At 46.2% G+C, this 21088-nt stretch overlaps 1 protein-coding gene across 1 annotated transcript; it reads left to right on the top strand.

Annotated features, from left to right (window-relative positions):
* Nucleotides 1–2242: 2242 nt before the first annotated feature.
* On the top strand, nucleotides 2243–20371 carry ubald1a (UBA-like domain containing 1a). The gene is made up of 3 exons (XM_060036019.1): nucleotides 2243–2517; nucleotides 3168–3227; nucleotides 17669–20371. Exons 1-3 carry the CDS (start codon nucleotides 2410–2412, stop codon nucleotides 18059–18061), a joined length of 561 nt encoding a protein of 186 aa, XP_059892002.1. The 5' UTR covers nucleotides 2243–2409; the 3' UTR covers nucleotides 18062–20371.
* The last annotated feature ends 717 nt before the right edge of the window (nucleotides 20372–21088 follow it).

Genomic DNA, 21088 nt, shown 5'->3' with positions numbered 1-21088 from the left:
CGTTCGGTACACAGAAGCTGCGATCGACTTCCTCCAGAGTATAGTGGAGCATTACAAAACGATACATAGTGGAATAACTGGTTATATTAATAAAATACAACATTCTTGTTAACTGGATTCAGGATTTCAATCGTTTTCAGTATGAACTTTCCAGGGATCAGCAAGTAAAATCAACTTTGTGTGATTTATAAAGTATTTCGAATACCACGAGAGAAAAAGGCTGACATTTCTCATTCAATAACCAGTGAACCTTACTCGGCCCCATCACCTCCATCGGCCTGATATCACAGAACCGTGTGCCCTTTTAATTTGAATTCCTTTCATTCTCTGTCCTTTATATGCCACCTCTCTGTGTATGTCGTGATCAAATATTGATAATTCATGTACAAAGAATGAGGAAGTGGGAGAAAGTGGAGTAGGCCTACAGTACAGTTTTTCTCATTAAAATAAGTCAAGATTCGAAGATTCAAGATTCAATGGTTTTCATTTGTCCCATACTCATACGGTTGTGCGGTGAAATGTTTGTGTGACATAGGCTACTCTGTATTCATGTGCTTCAAATATAAATAAAAATACAATAGAAAAATATATAAATATAAATAGTCTCATAACCAATTTATAAAAGTAGGCTTATCTGATATTACATTTTTGTTTGCAGATTTTTTTGTCCAAAGTAGTCCAAACGAAGCTTGTTCTGTTTGGACATGACTTATTCTCACAGCAGTCTGAATTATGAGAGGAATACTTAAACGGTGTCCCTAAAAGATTATTCCTTGCCATCCAAACAGAAACAGCTGCATGGAGCTTTGTGTGGGTTGAACTGAGCCTGATTCTAAATAGCAGTTGGCCGCCATGGCAACCAGACCAGTGCAAGTACAGCAGTAAATCATTATTAATCATTATATAGGCCTGACTATGAAACCAATTATTACTTTTTGGATATCTATACCTACAATGTTTTGGCTCATTGCATCAATCAGTGCATTCTCTGACTATTTCACATTTTACACTGTTGTTGTTTTTTTCATATCCTACAATGAAATGGGGTTCAAGGGATTAATGGACTGAATATAATTCACTGGTCATTCCAATAAGTGGGAACAGCTTTTCCTCGCAATAGTCAAGCATATCCAGGACTTGAAAAAATGGCTGCAAGTTTGTATTGGTCTTTTCACAGGAAACAAGCAGTTGTTTGTACAGCTGCCTTTGTGGTTGCTGTGTTACCAACTGTCTGGGAAGAAGTACAGAGGCCGCATCATTTTGGGATTAGCTATGGTGAATAAACTACATTTAATGTACTGCAGTTAAAGTGGGGCGTATTAACTGTTATCAAACTAAGCTTTGAGTTAAAGACCTTTTCACAGTTATCATAACCCAATGCCAGCAACCAAATAAAATATGACTATAGCAACTTTTATAGGCCTCTTTATACAAAATGATGTGTGTTGCCAGCAGGTGTCACTGTTTATCCTCTTTTGAATTCTGACCCTTCCTCTAATTCCACAATACACTCACAGAGTCGAGTCTCTCTCTCACCCTATCTCTCTCTATTTCGCCCTCTCTGTCTCTGGCTCTCGTTCTTGCTCTCGCTCTCTTTCTTCTTAAACGTGCTATTGATAGATAGGATGTTTCATGCATTGTTTTGCCCAAAATGTCGACTTTCATTAAAAAGAATGCACCTTAGCGTTTCCTTACAAATACCCTTTCCAAATGATGATAAGCCTAACAATGTATTGATTTGCATAACACAAAATATAAGCTCCATACACGGCGCTAATACGCAGATGTATAACACTTTTCTAAATGCAGACAGGGAGCGTTAGTCTTGTCGCCGCTACTTCGTGCTTTGCAATTGGCGTTCGTGGATTTGTTTACCATATTTGGCCAGATTGTGACACAGCGCGGCGGGGAATTGGACAAGAGCATCTGTCATTCACAAAAATTCCGCCCACCTGGAACTTTACAAACAAAGCGTGGCCTCACGGTACTTGTAGTCCAAAACAAACCATTCAGGAGAATTCTCAAGGAGGAAACCCGCATATAAGACACTGTTTTTATTTCCACGTGCATCATATCGTTGTAAATATAATTTGTAATAAATAAGTGGGATGAAATATGCCTGGATTCATCAAATGGCGTGGCATTAAACGGATACATTTCCTCTTAATCGCAGCGTCCGTCCTTCGGCATACAAATCCCACCGGCGTTGCTTTTCGTTCATTGGCTGTACTCTGCTGTCAATCACCGGGTGCTCCTTACGCCACCGCTCCTACAGTAAATATTTGTGTTTGCTCAACCGGCTGTAATGGTGGACGACTGAGGCTGAAAAGGAGAGTAATAAAACTCACAAAATAGAGTTCAAAGAAGCTCCACTGCTAGCCGCGAGTAGGACACCATCGTCGTTAAAACATGGATGAACTCAAGCATCAAGTTATGATCAACCAGTTCGTCCTGGCGGCGGGTTGTGCGGCAGACCAAGCGAAGCAGCTTTTGCAAGCGGCACATTGGCAATTTGAGGTAAAGGACTTTACGATAGTCGATGAGGACAGCGAGATGCTGCTGTGATGTTTATGTCTGCCTGCCCGACAGTGTTTACCGATGACCGCGTCTGTCTGTCAGTCGCCATGTTCAGCATTGTATCACCATCCACCGTGAATGATAGTACAATCTGATCTTTGTGTGTTTCACGTCTAAATGCCGAACTTTAAATGCACACGTTGGTTCACTTAAGACCCAAATACATATATTCGTATGACAGTATTTTTGTCCCGTGTGGCATGTATGCAATGTATAATGCATAGGCTTGTAGAGATAACGTACCAGCGCCAATATCCAATTAGATTTGACTCCAGATTAAATACTATAATCCGCCAAATGACAGCCATGTACAGGCTAGGTTAGCAAATTCTATTATGCAATAAAGATGACCGCTGCTTTGTATCGACTAGCCTACATAGATGTGTAGTCAGCTGGAAACTAAAATGAGACGATCGAACAAAATGCAGTCTTGGTTAATGAAATTGGAGCATTTGCATGCTTTTTGCAAGTGCTCATTCTGTTATATCACATTCTCTGGGTGTCAGTACATTGACGAATGCCCTCTTTACGGGTGTGTATCAATTGGTTCGATTGAAATGTGATTGATGCCCTTTGTTTGTTTATTATAGACTGCCCTCAGTGCGTTTTTTCAAGAAACAAATATCCCATACGGCCATCATCATCAAATGGTAAGTGTACAAACAACAACGACGGCTGGTTTGTGATTGTTATCGTGTGGTTCGTCGTGTTGTAACATGTACAACTGTACACCAGCGCTGTGTTTCTATTGCTGCTTTAGATTTATTTATTTCACGACAGAAAGGCACAACTAGCCAATACAATCCGGGAATGATGATGATGGTGTTGATGATGGTGATCATGATGGTGATGATGATGATGATGATGTGCTAACAATAACAAAGCACATCTCGGCCATGTTGTGCGGCTCCAGAAATAAACACAGGCAGGCATGCAGCAGCAGCAGCATATTTTACAGTGAGCCTGTGTGTGTTTATCAGAGTCAGAAGGGATGAAAGGGAGACACAGAATTGGAACAAAATACTCGCTAGTAATATGTAGGCCATATTAGGATATTATTTGTTGATCACCGTGTTATTGTGTTTATATGCATCGTAATGTATGATAACTGTGTGGGTATTGCAAAACGGAAGGAAGCTGCCGCCGCCCCCCCCCCTCGATTCGGTGGAAGTAAAGAAAAAAAATCTTTCCAGGAAAAGGGCAGCTGCTGTGTTATTTTTTGTAACGGCCCCATCGCGGAATTTGCTTCATGCGACTTAGCTTGAAGTCGAAGTGATTCTTGCTGACATAGTCCTACACGAGGCTGTTATGTGTGACTTCATGTAGGCCTGCCGTAGCGGAGAGAACTGAGCACTGTGCAGTCAGTAATGCATAGCACGGGTTGAATATTATGAAACACAAACGGTATTCAGGAAGTTGGAGGACATAATGACGGCTCTCTCTCTCTCTCTCTCCTAGCATCTGCCTCCTAGCAGCTGTTAACATCAAGGGAAATGGGGGCAGATAGATATGGTCTAAATGGTCAAATATGGCAAACAACGTGTTTGCATGTCTGTAATATATTGCAAATGCTCCCAACAAAGGGGAGGATATACAGGAAAAGATAAAGAGGACAATGGTTTTGCTCCAGCTAAGTGTCATGGTTTTTTACCCTATCTTTATTATGTGATGGACACACTGAATTAAACAAAGGAATCAAAAATAAAATGGGACCAGTTCAACTTCCTGCTGGGCTTATTTCCTAGTTCCAAACGGCCGGTATCAAAGGTCGAGTAAATATCAAAATAAGAGCTCTGCTCTGCTTTTGAGCCCAGGCGCAATGTCTCGCCTGAGAGGCTTTTAATTTACAGAGTCAATAATTAGCCCCAATGTCATCTAAGCAAGGTACAGACGACAGCTCTGCGTCAATAACACCTGATAACCGCAGAATGGGAATAATTAAAATGGCTGTTTGCTCTGACTACTGCCAGATGAATAAAAAAGATTTTTATCCATGTTTGGCAAGGTGTTAAACGTCTGTAATTACAAGTGTGTGTGTGTGTGTGTAACCCGGTGTGTTTCCAAGGCTACACACTACCGCAGGCCAACGTGTCCAGACTTCTCGTTGTTCAGCTGTGTCTGCAGTGTCGGTTGGCGTTCACACACCTAATCCACTTTTCTCTCTCTCTCTCTCTCTCTCTCTCTCTCTCTCTCTCTCTCTCTCTCTCTCTCTCTCTCTCTCTCTCTCTCTCTCTCTCTCTCTCTCTCTCTCTCTCTCTCTCTCTCTTTCTCTCTTTCTCTCTCTCTGTGTGTCTTGAAGTTAAGTCCAGTGAACAGGTTAGCCAGCTGTCAGCTTGGAGACGTCATGGAGGCAGATCTGTACAACAACGGCCATATTCTTTGTTTGTTTATGTTTTCCAAATGGTCCTGCGTTGTGGATGTCTTATGAGGCGTTTATTTTGGCATCACAGAGGGAGACATGATCCTGTGGGTCTTCCATAGGTTAGCCCAGCCCCAGCACTGATTCGGGTCAATGAATTCTGGAAGAAGCGCTCATGCAATAAACTGTCATGCAGCCTTTTGAACAGCAGCCTTTTGATTAGAAGACCCCCCCTCCCCCTCCTCTTCCCCTCCAGTGATGTTGGAGTGGAGTGAAGTCAGCTGAGAGGGAAATCATTACAAAACGTCCACCATTTTCACATAGACACTGTCTGAAACGTGCTGTTGTACCATGGTAGGCTCTCCTACAGTAGCACCACTAACCTGCGCTTCTCTGGATGGTAGGGGAAGCTTCACGCTGCCACCCTTAGAGAGCCTATGTAAACCGGGAGGAGAACCCAATGCATGCTCCACAACAGACGGGGCCTCTGTCAGGGGGTTTGAACCCACGACCCCCTCGCTGGGAGGCTCCCACGGTGCGAACCACCACCTCACCTAGTCCAGTACAATGTCTCAGTGTTGCTCTCAAAACGGCCGACGGGGCCAGCAGGAGAGTGCCGGTCCCTCAGACCAAGCCCAGTTGTTGGGTACTGGGACTGATCATCAGTGTACACACACTGCCTACCTTTTGTAGGCCTCTGCTCCTTAATGACATGTATAAGAATTCACTGTCAGTTGATAAAAGTTTCTTGTGCAAATTGAATAAAGATAAATAAAGTGAGGAGCCTTGCTGGAAACGGAGACCTATCGCCCTGTTTACCGTCTGGCTGTAGTGAACCGCAACAGCATCGTTTTCACGGCTATTGTTGGAGGATGTTTTTATATCCAAAACAGATCCATTCATGTGTGGGTGCTGTAGGCCCTGCCTTTGCCCCACTGCTGCGTACTGTGTGCAGCGCTTCAAAACACGGCAGATTGAGCTCTAAGCTCTTTTTAATATTGTTTCCTCTTCAGAGACAATCCCAGAGGCATAGGAGCAGCCAGCTGCAGTCTCAGCACCGGCACGCATTGTAACCTCTTCATCTCTCCCTATCCTCGCCCTCTCTCGCATTGTGATCTGTGTGCGTGTGTGTGTGTGTGTGTGTGTGTAAACCCGCTCTGCAGTTGCACGCAGTTTGTTAATGTGTGCGTCGGTGGTGTGGCTGAGTGCAGGCCCTCTGACTGCATCCCAGTCGTATTGAAGACCGTCCTCAAATGAAATGTCAGCAGTGCCGGACTCACTAACTAATAGGGGCTCTGGAAGTCAGTGGCCGCCCTGTCCGGCTATTAGGCTTAATTCGTGCAACACACACACGCACACACACAGCTCTTGCAGAGGAAGGCCTTTCTCTCTCTCTTTGTATTGCACAATTAAGTTCAAGGCCTTCATTGGCATGAAAAAGGCTTACAATTTACAAAGCAAAACAGCAGCTATACTGTACAAAGTATGTTTTAGTACAGTGATAATATAACAACAATACACAATGAAAACAGTTGAGAAGAGTAATTCTAGGTGTTTTCCTGGTTATATTGAGGCGCCTCCCTGGTTGTCCCTGAGGTTTTGAGACTAGAGGACATGTCTTGCTGGCAACAAGCAGCATTTTTGTTTTCCCCCAAGGATATACTTTTCACCATACTTGTTTTCATGGTCTGATTGTGAATAGGATTGTGGCTATAGTTGGGATAAAAAAGAGGAAAGAAAGCGTCTCTCTCTCTCTCTCCGATTCTATCTCTGTCTTCCCCGGTCATGTTTATTTATTTTAGCTTTGTTCTCTCACCGTCTCTCTCTGTCTTTAATTCTCTCTTTCACTGTTGCCATGACACGTGTGTGTGGGTGGGTGTCTGGGTGTGTGTTCAGCCATATCTCTTTGTGTGGGTCCTGTAGGCCACAGTCAAATGAATGAATCATCATGTGACTGTAAACCAGGAAGTGGCCCAAGCCAACTGACTTCCATTGTTGTAATATGATGTCTTGTGGCTGGCCCTGAAAACAAAAGTGATAAGGAATAATCTACCTCGCTAGTCACCAGCTTTCCCTCCCTTAAGTCTTGTTATTATAACAGAGAAGAATTGGAAAAGCATTTCCCCCAACACTCAACCCTGAGTCCATAGATTATCCTTATTCAGCCCATTTTCCAATCCACTCAAAGTAAAACCAACTAAAAGCTGGAATGGAAAGAGCTCGTCACAACAAGTCTTCTTGTATATCTTCACTTCCCCTTAACTTCCTCCTGAGTTGCGTTACATCAACAGTCAAATATTCTTCTGCACACTCTTCAACAAAGCAAAACCACCGAACCAGTTCCCATTCACTCTTAGTCACCAGAGTGTTGTTGGTGCTCTGTGTTGCTATGACCTTTACCCCCTCCCCCAGTACTGTTATGGCTGCGTCTGTTTATCGCAACACATTAAAGATGTGAGGCAAGATTTAACTGTCTTTGTTGTAAGACACTTAAAGGTTCCATTGCTTGGAAATCTCACTTTAATATGAAATTTAATCTAACAATAATATGAGTTCCCCTAGCCTGTCTATCGTCTAAGTGGCTAAAACTTGTGTTTTAGCCACAGAGAATTTGGCCTGCCAATGAGAAAATGAGGTGTGTGTGTGTGTGTGTGTGTGTGTGTGTGTGTGTGTGTGTGTGTGTGTGTGTGTGTGTGTGTGTGTGTGATTACATACACTGTAAAGTGTATGTACAATACATACACTTCTTTGTTATTTGGATAACCGTTCTGCTGTTGGTGTTGGCGCATAACACGACGTGATGGCGCATAACACGTCGGTTCTCTGACGTCTCTGGTATTTCCACAACGAGACTGTAGTTGGGGTTATGTTAGCCATGGTTGAGAAGGATTTTGGGGAAAGGAACTTTGGCTTTGACTCCCTGAAGTACATGAACTGCGACATGGAGGAGAAGGGGATTGTTGCCCGCGATTGTCTCCCGCCGCGGCCGGAGCCCTGCCGCCCGCCGCCCGCTGCCACGAGGCACCACCATCGCTCAGCACCACCGCCTGGCAGCGGGCAGCCGGCAGCGTGCGGTTCAGCCTATTTCAGATTGATGGGGACGTGGAAGAACCAGAGACGTCGGAGAACCCGACGCCCGAACGCCGACGTCGTTTGTGATTCATAATATCGTCTAGAGGCGCACAAAGCTTAGGCTGTGATAATATTACGTATTATATGATATAGATATCTATGTATGATATGATATTATTTAGATATAGAGCTCCAGGACTCCTGCCGGAGCACCCGGAGTGTTCTAGAAAATGTACAGAACACGGCCAAAGGCTGTGTGCGCCTTGCCATTGCGATACATCCACTGTAAACAGAGCGCATGGTACCCTCTTTAATAGGTCCATGGTGGTACCGTGGCCGCAAGCTGCTCAGGGCCACACCCCCACCCTCCTCCTAGCTCCGCCTCTCTCCTCCTCATTTGCATTAAAACCCCAGACACCAAAACTGCGCTTTTGCGGAAAGCTCAAGTGGCTAATTCTGTAATTCTGCACCACGGCTGAATTAAGGGAACGTCTTCAAATACTGTGTTAGGGGCCCAGTAATGTCTATATTAAAGCATCCATAAAGTAGCATGCCTTGGGACCTTTAAAGACTAAGTGAGAGTGGAGTATTTTATTCGGCCATGTAATGGAGGCGTTGATCCAAAGAATCTAGGAGTGATGATGGATATTTGTCGCTCCCGCGTGTGCCACTAGGAGTCAGGGCATCTAGGTTGCGTACAGGCGGACTGCAGACTCCTATGCTTCTTAGGGTCGTTCGTGGTTTTCCTCGACGGAATCTGCGGAATCAGGGCCCACCGTAAACCAACCGATTCACACCTTCCTCCACATCCTGCTCCGACAAGACTTTCATTTTATTTTTTTCCACTGAATCCCTTTCTAATTCCACCCCCCCTCCCCTTGAAACCCTTCCCCCACCGGCCGCCCTGTGATTAAGAGATGTTGTACGCGATGACGTCGTGGTCCGACAAGGGAGGCTGCTGTGTCTGGTTTCCTCTGGGATCCGTCTCTGTTTGATCTCGAACCCAGCGGCCCTGTGATTAGAAATGCCCGTCGGCCATGTTGGGGCCGCCACTGGTGGCCCATGCTGCTGTTGGCCGGTAATATACGGGAAACCGCAGGCGGCATGGGAGGAAGAACTTGTAAAACTCTAGGGTTTGGGTTTAAGGGTTCCTGGCACCGGGTATAGCCCCTGGTGGGTGGGTGGGTGTGTGTGTGTGTGTGTGTGTGTGTGTGTGTGTGTGTGTGTGTGTGTGTGTGTGTGTGTGTGTGTGTGTGTGTGTGTGTGTGTGTGTGTGTGTGTGTGTGTGTGTGTGTGTGTGTGTGTGTGTGTGGTTAATGGGAGTGCATCACTACCTATTTTCTCCCTAGCCCCATCCCTTTCACTTATTCAGCCATTTTCCTGTTCTTTAAGTGTGTGTGTGTGTTTATCTGGAGGGGTATATAATTACTGTGATACATCATGTCAGCAGGACAACACCGTCTGTCTGCTCCTCCTTTGCCTCTTCGCTGTCTGTTCCAACCACCGTCGCCACACAGACAGACAGACAGACACAGATGAAGGGAGAAAGAAGTAGTGTAAGAGTAACGTAAAATAATAATCAAATGACATGTGTATAATGTATGTTGAATGGCAATTGCAAAAAATAAACATAATCATAAATATGATTTAGTTGTTTACTGATACAACGTCTAACAATACCTTACTCGTAACGATATCTTGTGATATTGATCGCTCATTGGCTCCGCCTCCTCCATCACCATGGCCACATTACTGATGCGGAGGCTGATGCTGTATCCTTCCGCGACCTTCAGAAACCGAAGTATGGTCCCGTTATCTACGGCCAGGACCGACCTCCAGACGGAGGGACACGTAGCTGGGTGCTCTGCAGGACTCAGGGGGCCGATGTGGGGGGCAGTAGAGCAGCCCCACAGAGTGGGTCACAGCAGGGTCTGTAGTACAGTGCAGACCTACAGGGTAGAACCACGGCAGGTATGTGGTGGCATCAGCTCGGGTGTGTGTGTGTGTGTGTGTGTGTGTGTGTGTGTGTGTGTGTGTGTGTGTGTGTGTTGTGTGTTTGTGCGTAAACACACTGTGTCTCCGTGGCAACAGACACAAGACCCGCTGCAGACTTACTCAGCGAAACTGGTGATTATTATGATCACTATCAGAGCAATTGTGTGTGTGTGTGTGTGTGTGTGTGTGTGTGTGTGTGTGTGTGTGTGTGTGTGTGTGTGTGTGTGTGTGTGTGTGTGTGTGTGTGTGTGTGTGTGTGTGTGTGTGTGTGTGCGCGCGCGTGTAGGGTAATCTAAGCTTAAGAAGTATGTATGTGTGGGAGTAGTGGAATCTAAGCTTAAGAAGTGAGTGTGGGTGTGTGTTGATGTGCACACGCCTTCTGCAGCCGTGCCAGGCAGAGAGCCACATCTGAAGAGGTTTGGCCTATGCTCAGCATGTTCCAGCATGCTGCCATGCGTCTTTCCAGGAGCAGAGCTTCCCAGAACACAAACCCCACACACACACACACACACACACACACACACACACACACACACACACACACACACACACACACACACACACACACACACACACACACACACACACACACACACACACACACACACACACACACACAAAAGTACACACACACACACACACAAAAAAGTACACACACACACACACACACAAAAAAGTACACACGCACCATAACACATACACCCAGACAAAGATTCCATGTGGGAGTGTTTGAAAGTCCAGATGTGTTTATGACCTGAGTTGGGTTTCACACAGACACATGGGCTTGGAAAGACTTGCACACACTGACACTGACACTGACACACAGTCCCAACAAAGTCCCACACAGTCACACTATCTACCATGACTGCTCTGATTTCCTAAAGCCATCGGATGTAGCTAGTGTATGCGTGTGAGTGTGCGCGTACGACTCTGAAAGAAAGACAGCATTGTTCCATGTTTCGCTCATGCTTATGTTCGTCTCGGAGAGCGGCCGTCCTACAGTGCTAATATTTCACTGTGATCTCCCAACTGAGGCTGCAGCTAAACAAGCTAACCCTGCTCAGAACAGAAAGCGCTGCTCTTCAACCAACCAGCAGTGCTTGACGGTCTTGGCAGTGAGCACTCCCCAGTTGTTGTGTTGTGCAAGAGGGAAGAGCGCCGTGTTGACATTGTAACTGGGGCGGTTTCTCCATGTGTTGGTAAACAGCGAGATGAGTTTCTAGATCTGTGTGCGGGTTTTCCGTCATCCATTGTCCCTCTGTTTGGGCATTGTTTTGTGCCGGGCTTCCTTTGTGTGGGTGAGGTTAGGTCGCTGAAACAGTACAGTACACCGCACACACGGGCAAATACACCAAGCTCCTCTCGGGTTCTCTCTTGTTATTGCCGGCTGTCTCTCGCTCTCTCGCTAAGGTTTCATCATACAGAGAATAGTCTGGGTAATGATCAACAGAGGCCCACATAGAACATTGCGCACACACACAAACATTTACATATATACATACAAATACACACAGAGTAACGGGCTCAGCTGTCTTTGGGGTTTTCTATCGACCCTCAGGAACAGCTGTCCGCCTCCTTTAGTTTGTGTGACCTATGCCCCCCATCCCCCCAACTCCCATATCTCAGAGGGAGTGACGTGATGGAGAGGGGCACGTTGTTTTATGTGCCATAATCCTATTATTTACATTCTGCGGGCTACAGTAGCCGAGTTTGCAAGCACTCGACTCGTGATAGGCTGTGAGTCCCCTCCCCCCCTCTCCCCATTATGAAACATGAAGTGTGATGCTCATTGTACAGAACATCCAGACAGTGGCTCCCCTCTACCCCCCTCGAACCTGTTAGTCACAGTCTGTCGTGGAGATCGCAGCTCCATCTCACTTCCTTTGTCATCTCCCCGCTCTCGTTGCATTGTTTGCATAGTTAGCTCGGCCCCCCCGGGTTCGTAACTGTTACTCGTCAGAGGAGTTGCCCTACTGCGACATGCGGGCTAATGCTAACACCTAGCGGAACACTCCCTGTTTAAACATTCATGAGGCCGGCTGAATCCCCGACGGTTAATCCTCCCCCAGCCGGTTCCCCTGCAGGACCCGTCTATCTATGACCCTCTACAGACCGGTACTGTCAAACCAAAAACTCATCCCCCCAGATCCATGATCTCTGGATCATGTCCTCCATCTTCTGGGCTAGGTTTATAGTTATATTCCACCTCCTTTTTACCCTTTTTCTTCTTTTCCTTTTTTTCCTTTTTGTCGTTTCCGTTTCCTTTTTTTTATTATTTTTATCTTGTTTTTTTATTAAGTCAGGACATTGTACCAGCCAGTACCTTTGGTATTGGCAGCATGGCTGTTTGTTTTAGTTTCAGCATTGCCATTTTCTGTCACATGCGCCACAAAATGTCTGGAACAATCCTGCCAAAAGAGAGGTTTGTGGTACACTTGACTTGGCCTAACCTGTCAGATCTAATCAGTGTAAAACTCCTTTATTATTTAGTATTTCTTACTCAACCCTGAACTGAAGACTCGGAAAATAAAGAAAAAATAAAGTAAAGCACGATCGCGCGATTTCCAAGATGAATGTCAAATGAACGATCGTCCAAATTCCTAGACGATGCTATGTTCCTGTAAAGAGATCCTTACAGAGATATGATATGCATGCATTGCAGATGTGTACACCTTTTACTCTTGGCAGCCTGTGTAGTCTGTGAGGGCTGCGGAACATCAGGTCTGCTGTGGTACCAGCACAGGGTGTACCCTACCCTGCTTGCTATGTTATTAAACTAGTCCGGGCTTGATATAAACACTAGCACTAATGTGAGAGGGTGTTGACTTACTCCCCTTGTTCTTGACATACCATTTTATTTTTTCATTGCAAAATACTTTTCATCTCGTTATTCAGAAAAAGGTTCCTGGGCTTGCCCAGTGCCCACGCAGTCACCACACACACTTAGCCGTACTTTTCCACTGGCATGCAGCTCTGATGGTGAGCTTCTCGTAGCGCTGCATCATGGGAGTTCATCGGCTATGCCTTAGGATTCCGACCAATACAACCGCACTACTACCATTTTCCAGTCCCCCGAGGGAACTGCCCAGTATAACCACTGTCTTCTGCTGTTGTTGGCCCAGTATATCGGGCTCCTCGGAGCTGGTCGTCAACGTCCGCTCTCTTACGTCTGACAGATTTGAGAGAATGAACGGTGTGCTAGGGCGCGTTCCAATAGTCGTTCTTCTAATCTCCAGATGTCTTCGTCCTCCCTGGCCGCCGTGCCTCTCTCCTCCGGGTTGATTTGTCTCCCCAAAGGGTATAGTGGACGAGCAAGAGAAGGAGGCCGGCAGAAATAGTTTTCAGCAGTTTGACCCGGCAGCAGTGTCACACAAGAGAAATGCCCGAGAAAAAATGTCACATTGCTCATTGACATTTAGTAGGGAATGATTTGAAAGTCTGTCTCTCACACGTACAAGACGGCAAGGTCGCGGTGATGATGTGCTTCCATGGCAACAAGCCGCCGACTGAGGAGAATTACGGGCTCAAAGAAGGTGACAGTGGAAAAGAGGCAAACACAAACAAGTTATGAACGATGTGTTGCTCTCCAATCGATTGTCGGAGAATTGCAAAGCAAACCACAAGTCTTAAATCAGGTTCAAGTGTTCAAGAAACGGCAGTTGGCAGGGGTGCTCTTTAATTGGTCTGTGCCAAAAGAGCAATCCCTTGTTCAGTAGGCGCCAGAATAGCAGTCCGCCATTTCCTACATAAAGACGAAACCTTTCAGAACCAAGTGAAATTGTCATGTCTTGTTCTTAGGTGAGGTAATAAACGTTATGGTCTTAACCTTTCCCTTCTGCCTCTCTATAAACCCGTAGCCTTTTCTCATCTGAAATGTCAATAGTGAAAGATGACTACTTAACAAGGGAGTTGGATGGGCAGAATCTAACAGGCAACCACAGGATCACTGTTAGTAGCGCTGGGGTTAGGCTGTACCCATGTCACAGATGGAGGAGGTTATATCCAGCAAGGCCCTGGGGAGATCCAATGGAAAGCATGGAAAAACATGTTTACATAGGCATGCATACGCGAATGCAAATACAATCACATCCATACACATGAGACACCTATGATGTCAGTGCCATTTTACGGAAGAAGACTACAAGCATAAGCTCAGTCAATTTATTGATCAAAGACAGACAGAACAACGCACACAGACGCACACACACACAGACACACACACCCACGTTTTAAAGTTTTCTCCAGCTTCCTGCCAGCCATGTTCAGTCTGTGAGAAAGCTGGGCTTCAAGTACCACAAATTCACCACCATCCCCTCAGCCACCGTCCCTATGGCAACCACACTTTCTCTCTCTCACCTCTGTTTAGAAAACAGTCTCTCTCTCTCTCTGTTGGTTCTTTCTGTTTGTCTCTCTGATGGACGAGAGCATGGTGAGGAATTTACGCTGCGTCCAAATTTATCGTTATGAGTGTTTTATGTAAATAGTTTTTTGTGTGTGTGTGTTTGTGTGTGTGTGTGTGTGTGTGTGTGTGTGTGTGTGCGGGCGCTCACGTGACAGACGACATACATTCGGTGCCAACATGGTGTTCATTGTGTGTGACGTGACGTGAACATTGAAGCGTTCACCGTGGAAGACACAGCGTGATCCCTTCAGCCCGCTCTAAGCCAATCAGAATTGAGTCCCAACCGGTCTGCCCCTTCCCACAATCCCCTGCTGTAGGTCCCTTGCCGTTGTAAACGAGAGCTAATCTGCATGCAGCCTGTTCGTCACCCCTGTGCTGGGAGTTGACACACACACACACACACACACACACACACACACACACACACACACACACACACACACACACACACACACACACACACCCCATGGTCATTCAAAACAACTTCTGGTTCAAAACAATGTTGAACTTTGACGATGAAGTGTAGTCAATAAAATGGCAGATAGCATTTTAATAAAAACAAAGCGGTGACCGGATTACATCATTATGATGTGCCTGGAATAGAACGTTAATTGAATTACACGCCTCTCTCCTTATTGCTCTGCATTGGCCTGTCGTTTTCCTTTTCATAAATAATTATTTCCGTATTTCATGTTTTGCTGTTGATGGCCGCAGCCCTCTCCATTATTATTTTAATGTATAATCCGAAAACGAAGGCAACCGACTTCTAAATGTACGCATACCTGGCCACCAGTGTATTTATAGTCCGGCAGTTGCTGGTTTATTGGCAGTTGTCACTTTGAGGAGGAGGTGTTTATGAGAGCAAAGCCCCCCTTGAGGGTCTCATTGCAGAAATGCACCACCGAAGAAGATAGCGTTTCTCTCCACCATGTCGGCCATACCTGAGCCAAGTGGGACCGAGTAGTGTCTGCTTTCGCTGTTTCCCACCCCCCCAAAAAAGAACAGGAAGTGTTGGTGTTCTGGAGGTCACTCTGGTATTCCAGAGTGTCTCTTTACCACCCCCCCCCCCCCCCCCCCCCCACAGGAAGTGGCGTCCGAGATATGAGCCGGCGCTTCCTGTCTGAAGGGCATTGAGGACGACGCTCACCTCTCACAACAATCTCACCCAGAACCTCCCCCCCCCCCCCCACCCCACCCCTCAGGGCCCATGTCCGGGTGGGCCGGTCGGCACCCTCCCAGGCTCCAGGGCTGTATTTATAGACGCCGGGCCTGCCCACGGCAGCACTTTTTAGGGGGCAAGGTGGTCTGGTTTCACCCTGGCAAACGTGGACGAGACGTGATGGGGAGGGAGAGCGCTGCTGGCTGTCGCTGGTTGTCCTGACAGATAAGCCCAACCCGAGCTTCCAGAAGGCCTTTGGGTCCCCAGTCGTACACCCGTACACTGACAGAATTCCTCCTACCAGGCAAATGGAAACATGGAAGGTTTCTGGTACTCTGCCGCGAATATCTTGGAATGCGGTTTCGAAGAAAGTCTATACGTTTTGGAGAAAGTTATTTTTGATATTTTATTTTTTTCTTCTGTACGAAAGATAACTAACTCGTCGGACCATGCGTGGATCAGGGAGGGACGGTCGGGTTTCGAGCTGAAGGCAGGATAAAATGCTTTTTTCCTAGTATGAAGTGCGTGGTTTGGTGTAATTGTATGAGCCATGCTTAGCTGTTCATTAAAAGTTTCCTGTGTGCTTTAAATACACGAAGAAGACATAATGTGACCCTAATGCTCATCCCATAATCACAGAACTATCATCCATCAAAGTGTTCCCTCTGGGACCGGTTCTGTGAAGCCCAGTGAAACCTCCAAGCCTCTAAGTCCCAGAAACCACTGTGGGTCTTTATTGTCAGAACCAGATTGCTGACCGTGTTGACTGTCTGATATACTATTAACTGTGAATGCATGCATCCCTTTCCTTTTGAGTTTCACTTTTGCCTATGCAAATCACATTTGCAACATTTTAGTTATATGTAAATGTAACCTGAAAATGTTCAAGCTCAAGATTCAACAAAAATACATTAGAGGAATACTTGGACGTCTCGGTTGGTGATTATAAGAAAGTTAACCTGGCAGACTGTAAGGCTAGCTGCTAGTTAACCTAGCAGCTAGTAAGCGTATCAAACAGCCTAAGATCACACCTATCACGACAGATCTGTGGTATATTTAGCAGCTTAGCGTTGTTCCAGGCCAGATTTTTTTTGCGTGTGTGTGTGTGTTGTTTTCCTCTTCGCACCGAGCAAAGAGGGAGAGAGTGTGTGTTTGCGTTGGGTTGGCCTAGTTCACTTTTGTGGTCGTTGTTGATGAAACGGGAAGTGAATGTAAACAAGGAGGTTGGGAACCATAACGAGATGGATGGCCAGGAGGGACAATCATGTTATGGTTAAGGAGCTCTGGGAAAGAGAAGGCTGGGACTCCCCTAGCTCAACACCTCCCCCTCCCGCCCTCCTCCCCATCTCCCTCCCCTTCCTCTCCCATCTCAAGTTTTCCATGTAACAAAGTCCAAGCCCTTTGCGGTGTGACTCAGTGTGTTCCGACAGAGGACTTCAGCACTGACCGTACGTCTGCGGACTCATTAGGTCCGGGTATCGCCACCGATATTCCCAGATCGATCCGGCTCCGATTCACAAGGACCTGATTCGATTCGGTATTTCAGTCACAATACCAGTTTTGCGTGGATATGGAACAGATTCTCAGGGGACTAATTCTGTTAATTGTATAAGCATCCTCTAACCGGTTGCATTATTAAAAATTTTAATGTTTCCATTAGGTATTAACCCAACAGCAGTCAGATGATGCACTCTTTATCGAACAAGAGCAACACACTAAACACTGCAGTCAACCCAATATAGTACAAGTTGTCCCCAAAGGGCTGGCCATGAGAGCCTGACCGGGTTCAAGCCTCAAGCATCAAGGGAAAATCCTATGTTAAAATTCCGATCCCAGGGGACTACCCAACCCGGTAATGCTCCCTGTGTAGGCAGTACGCCTACACCACGGCCAGTAGGGCCTGGGTTCGATGCCCATCATACCTCTGCTACCCGTGCTGTTCTCTCCCTTCTCCTGCCTCTCTGCAATGTCGTGCCCATAATAATAAAAAAATAAAACATTAATAAAGAAAAATACAAACGTTGGATTAAATGATATCGATATCAGATCATTCCAGTTAAGATATTTTAATCGTCTAACCCTCTTGTTCCTCTCCCCGTCCCAGATGTGCACGCCAGCCAACACTCCGGCCACGCCCCCCAACTTCCCGGACACGCTCACCATGTTCTCCCGCCTCAAAGCGTCCGAGAGCTTCGGCGGCGGCGGTGGCGGCGGCAGCCCCATGTCCGCCGCCATGGCGACCTCCCCGCCCCCGCCCCCTCCCCAGTTCGGCGGCGGCTGGGGGGTCCCGGCGAATGCGCCCCAGCACCACCACCACCAGCAGCAGCACCACCACCACCACCACCACCACGCCCCACAGCCCCAGCAGGGCCTCTGGACTCAGGGGCAGCCCCCCTCGCAGGCGCCCTGCCCCGGGTGGCCGGCCATGGCCATGAACGGCAGCCCGCACGCCGGCCCCGAGCAGAAGGCCAGCGTCGCCATGGAGGCGGAGAGATGAGCGCCTGGATGGGACTTACCCCCCCCCCCACCACCGTAGAACACGCCTTCCTGTGTGATCGAGAGGCAGGTGTGGAGGACGGGGTTCGGGAGGACTCTGGGAATGGGGAGAGGGGGGGGGGGGGGGCGGGGGGGTTGGGAGGATGTCGGGAGGCGATGGAAGAACGAAAGGAAGCGGGTTCCATTTATTTTTTTTCTCTCTTTTATTTCTTCCAAAGTAACAGCACGGGATTGGAAGACGAACGCAGGCAAGGGAGCTGAAAATAAATGTAACACGGACACTTTGTGACAAGAGAAAAGGATAAAACCAATCCAAAATGTTATGTACCAGAAAAACAAGGAAGAAAACATGCATACCCATAGTAAAGAAAGCAACTGAAATATTTGTACTTCTATTCTCAGATGACACATAGTTATGGGAAATATTACAAAGACAGAAAAAAAGAAAGAAAACACAAAAAGCAACGGTCGCAGCCAAGGAATTCTGTGTAATATGTATTTTTTGGCAGATAACATCTCAGGCAGCGACGTCACCTCCTTTTTTTTTATTTGTGCTTTTATTTTGAAGTCAGTGTGTCTTTCCACCCTCGCTGTGTTGAGAGACTGCTGCGCAGGATGAGGTCACACAGGCTACGCTGTTTGGATTGACTCTGTTCTGGCACGCATGTGAGCGTGCACATGTATGCATGTTACTGAGTGGTCAGTTTCAAATCAAGTTTCATTCTCAAGTACACATGTGTGTACATGCACGCATGCATGCATACATACATATATACGTACACACACACACACACACACACACACACACACACACACACACACACACACACACACACACACACACACACACACACACTAGCAGTAAGAAGAAACTTTCATATTTTTCATCCCCACTGTCAAGGTGGGATTTTCTTACCTCACCTTGTGGTCACCTGACTTCTTTCAGCCAATCAGGGATTCTTAAACCAACCGTTGCCGACAAGGACACCGGACACATGTTTCGTTTTTTTAAAGGATTCTGTTTCTTGAAGGCAGCAGCCACTTTCGTAGAGATTGTGCTAAACAAACAAACAAACAAACATAGATTCCTTCTACAATGGCTTCTCCTTCAGCAGAGGACTTAAGCAGTTTTAAACCTGGACTTTTAACAACTTCGACATCTGCCCCTGTTTTGGACTCTTTTTGGACTTTAAGATTTGGGTTTTGTTTTTATTAGAAGAAAAAATAAATTCATTGTTTCATATAATATAGTTTGTAATATTACATGTTCGGGGGTTTACTGTTTCTTGGTTGTTTTTTTAGAAGGAGGGAATGGGACGTGGTTTAGAAATGTGGGCGGGCTTGTTCCTATCTTTCATTTTAAGGAGCCAATCCAAGCACGGCTAAAACTGCAGCTGATGGTTGAGGGGCTTGGACTGTCATTGCGTAGTTTTTGTAAGCGCCCCCTTTGAACAATGCATTCTTTCAACACTTTGTAGCAAACCTACCTGAAGCCTAGACATGCCCCATCCCCACCCAGTGTTAGCCTACCTATTTCCCTGCACCCTCCTTGGGAGGGGAGAAGCTGTCCAAACTAGAGCTCAAAGACTCCATTCTGCAACTGACGTTGATGTCAGAGGTCCATAGAATATAAAATGAAAATCGATAGTTACGTATTGTAACTAGATTCTATGAGTATAGGCGCAGCCTTTTAAGGCTATCGCTAATGCAAAATATATAACGTTCTATATAACGTGCATCATCAGGAGATTGGAAGACATAACACTGGCTATGCAACACTTCAAGAAGTTGCATAATGTACTTAAGAAGAGGGTGTGGACACTTCAGGAAAGCACCTGACATATATGGCAATATTTTCTACGATGCAGGTCCCTCCCGTTCTCGTTTAGGTTTTCTCGGACGGGATTGTCCTGATTTCCGGAATGTGCAAAAGAAAAAAAAAGATATTTTGATTAGTCTGTTGTTAGTTTTTCTGGAAAGACTTAAAAGTTATTAAGATTAAGAAATATATTAAAGGAGAACTTAAGATATTGCTGTTCATTCTGACTTCACTAATTCTTTTCCATATGCTCCATACTTTATTTGGTGAAATCAGAGTGTTTTTTTTAAGTGGGAGGGTGTTGTTTTATTTTGAAAGGGGGAAACAGGGTGGGGTAGGAGGGTGGTATTGTTCCTAAATGGTTTATCATGTATGTCCCCCTCCCCACCCTTCTTGTATGACCCTATGATACCATTCCCACAATATTTGTGGACTATCTGATAATTAACTTATCATTTTTGTGTTCCTAAATAAATATCGTATGTCGACCTATCAGTTTACACGTGTACTACTATTACGTGTGTGCGTGTGTGTGGACGCGCGTGAGTGTGGACGCGCGCGCGTGTGTGTGTGTGTGTGGACGCGCGTGTGTGTGGACGCGCGTGTGTGTGGACGCGCGTGTAGCCTATCTTTGCTTCCATGTTCATATTCTTGCATTTCAAAATAGTGTAAAACATGAACACTGCTGCAGGAGTCAAGAAAAACCTTTTTAGAATTGTGAATCTTGCATACAAAGTATACACCAAGCCACAGGGGGAAACACTTGTTTGGCGGCTTTAACTCTGACACATAAAAAAGTCTCTCCCTCTCGCTCTGTGAGAAATAAGCAGGCTTTGTGTCGACGCGGCGAGAAGAGGCGTGAAAAGGCGCTGAAAAGATGAAAGGACGGATTCAGCCGAGCAAGAGAGAGAGACGTTTTTAAAGGCGAATGAATATAATTCGGCAGTCTTCAGTATCCATGACTTAACGGTCCTTGGATATAAACACAAACAAATACCAGCTGTCCACACACACACACACAGACACACACACACACCACAGTTAAGCACACACATACCAGTGGTGATGCGGGTGGTGAGTGAGTGCAAGGTCACTAGGTTCTTGTTCTGCCCTCGCTTCAACTCCCTTCCTCCACTGCAGAAAATTAAGAGTCTGTGTGTGTTCTGTGTGTGTGTGTGTGTGTGTGTGTGTGTGTGTGTGTGTGTGTGT

This window comes from Gadus macrocephalus, chromosome 18 (genome assembly GCF_031168955.1).
Source record: "Gadus macrocephalus chromosome 18, ASM3116895v1".
In the NCBI taxonomy this organism is placed as follows: domain Eukaryota; kingdom Metazoa; phylum Chordata; class Actinopteri; order Gadiformes; family Gadidae; genus Gadus; species Gadus macrocephalus.
This window is presented reverse-complemented; position numbering and strand designations above follow the sequence as displayed.